The following is a 2,113-nucleotide window of genomic DNA, read 5'->3' on the forward strand; positions in this document are numbered from 1 at the left end:
TGGAGTTATTAAGCAGAATCAAAAATACACGACAGGCGGCGAGGCTGCTGGCGGAGCAACACAAGGGTGGAGGCTGGACTCGCACTCCAGCCTCTAGCACACAGGATTTACTTTCTACTTGCGCTCGGCTGGGGTACCCATGACGGAGTTATCCGAGCCAGAGAAAACCTGCTCCGGGTGAGCCCGAGCCGCCCCGGAAATGCGATGGCCACAGAGCGGGCACTGAGGACCAGACCGAGATTGGATTTCAAACCAAGGTACTGGATTCTCCTAGAAAACATAGAGAGTGTGTAACAGTGAACATGGCGTAATCTGCATTAACATCCCACAATGTGAAGGCATGACAATTAAGGAACACACATGGACTTGTGGCACATGGAAATGTGTGCACAGAAAAAGGAAATCTTTAGTTCTTTAAAAACAGGAAGGAGTTCTTCCTCACCAAAATGGGTACATTCTGCTCAGTTATCAAGTTTGAAAATCTACAAGAAGTAAAGAGACTTTGTCACTGGGGTCCCATTATAGCCCTTGGTGTTATAGCAATATGTTCTACCATGGCCATGATTGACTCTGTGTTGTGGTATTGGCCCTTACATACCACTGGAGGAAGTGTGAACTTCATCATGTTGATAAATTGGACTGTCATGATTCTTTATAATTACTTCAATGCCATGTTTGTTGGTCCTGGCTTCGTCCCTCTGGGGTGGAAACCGGAAAATTCTCAGGATAGCATGTACCTCCAATATTGTAAAGTCTGCCAAGCATACAAGGCACCACGGTCACATCATTGCAGAAAGTGTAACAGGTGTGTGATGAAGATGGACCATCACTGTCCTTGGATCAACAACTGCTGTGGTTATCAAAATCATGCTTCGTTCACACTGTTTCTCCTTTTAGCACCACTGGGTTGTATTCATGCTGCCTTTATTTTTGTTATGACAATGTATACACAGCTTTATAATCGGGTAAGAAAATGTTATAAAATCAAGCCAGCTTAAATAGTAGTTATTAATATTATTTAAGAAGTTCCTTTTGGAAATATGCTTTCTACAATTTAGGTGGGGAAATAGAACTTTGTTTTATAATCCTCAATAAGGATTCCTTTCAAAAAAGCAGTAAAATGAAAATAATTCTCAGAAACAAAACTTCTATTGAATCATGGATTGAAGAGAAGGCTAAAGATCAAATTCAATATTATCAACTAGATGAAGTCTTTGTTTTTCCTTATGATATGGGAAGTAGATGGAAGAACTTTAAACAGGTTTTTACGTGGTCAGGGGTCCCCAAAGGCGATGGACTGGATTGGCCAATAAGAGAAGGCTGTCACCAGTACAGCTTAACAATAGAACAGTTGAAACAAAAAGCAGATAAAAGAGTCAGAAGTGTTCAGTATAAAGTAATAGAAGATTATAGTGGAACCTGCTGTCCTTTGAATAGAGGAATCAAAACCTTCTTCACGAGCCCCTGCACTGAAGAGCCTCGGATACGCCTACAGAAAGGGGAGTTCATTTTAGCCACAAGAGGCTTACGATACTGGTTGTATGGAGATAAAGTTCTTGATGATTCCATTAAAGAAGATGTTTCAAGAATAAGAGGATGGTTCCCTAGAAACTGTGTAGAAAAGTGTCCCTGCGATGCTGAAACAGATCAAGCCCCAGAGGGCGAGAAGAAAAATAGATAGCCACTTTTGAAGTAAAATTACTCTAAGTCTGCTCCATTACTTGAAAATTGTACATATTACTAAAGAATTATGCAATGAGCCTACTCTGGTTAAGGTGTTCTTTTCCTCAAAGGTGCCCTAATGCCATGATCTAAATATTTTTATTATCATTTTGAAATGGAGAAGCCATTCTGCGCATACCTTTGAATTCCTGCACCTCGATGCTACCGCTCCCTCTCCCCAAAAGGAAAAACACTTCACCCAAGTAAGTCGATTGCATTTTCTCTAGGATTTTTTTATGCACTGCACACGATGGACCTCACCTGCAGATATAGTTCCCCCTTTGCCAGGATCATCTGCATGTGATGCTTTTATCCTCTCTCCCCCTCTGCTGAAATTTCTTAGGTAATATTCTAGATACTATAGAACTTAATTTGCAGATTCGATGTAAGC

General features: G+C 41.0%; 1 protein-coding gene across 1 annotated transcript; it reads left to right on the forward strand.

Moving 5' to 3' along the window:
- The first annotated feature begins 446 nt into the window (after positions 1–446).
- Positions 447–1,681, forward strand: LOC103077239 (palmitoyltransferase ZDHHC6-like). The gene is given in 2 exon segments (XM_007468921.1): positions 447–1,078; positions 1,117–1,681. Coding segments are annotated over 2 exon segments (1,197 nt in total).
- The last annotated feature ends 432 nt before the right edge of the window (positions 1,682–2,113 follow it).

This window comes from Lipotes vexillifer, unplaced genomic scaffold (assembly GCF_000442215.2).
Source record: "Lipotes vexillifer unplaced genomic scaffold, Lipotes_vexillifer_v1.1 scaffold263, whole genome shotgun sequence".
In the NCBI taxonomy this organism is placed as follows: Eukaryota; Metazoa; Chordata; class Mammalia; order Artiodactyla; family Lipotidae; genus Lipotes; species Lipotes vexillifer.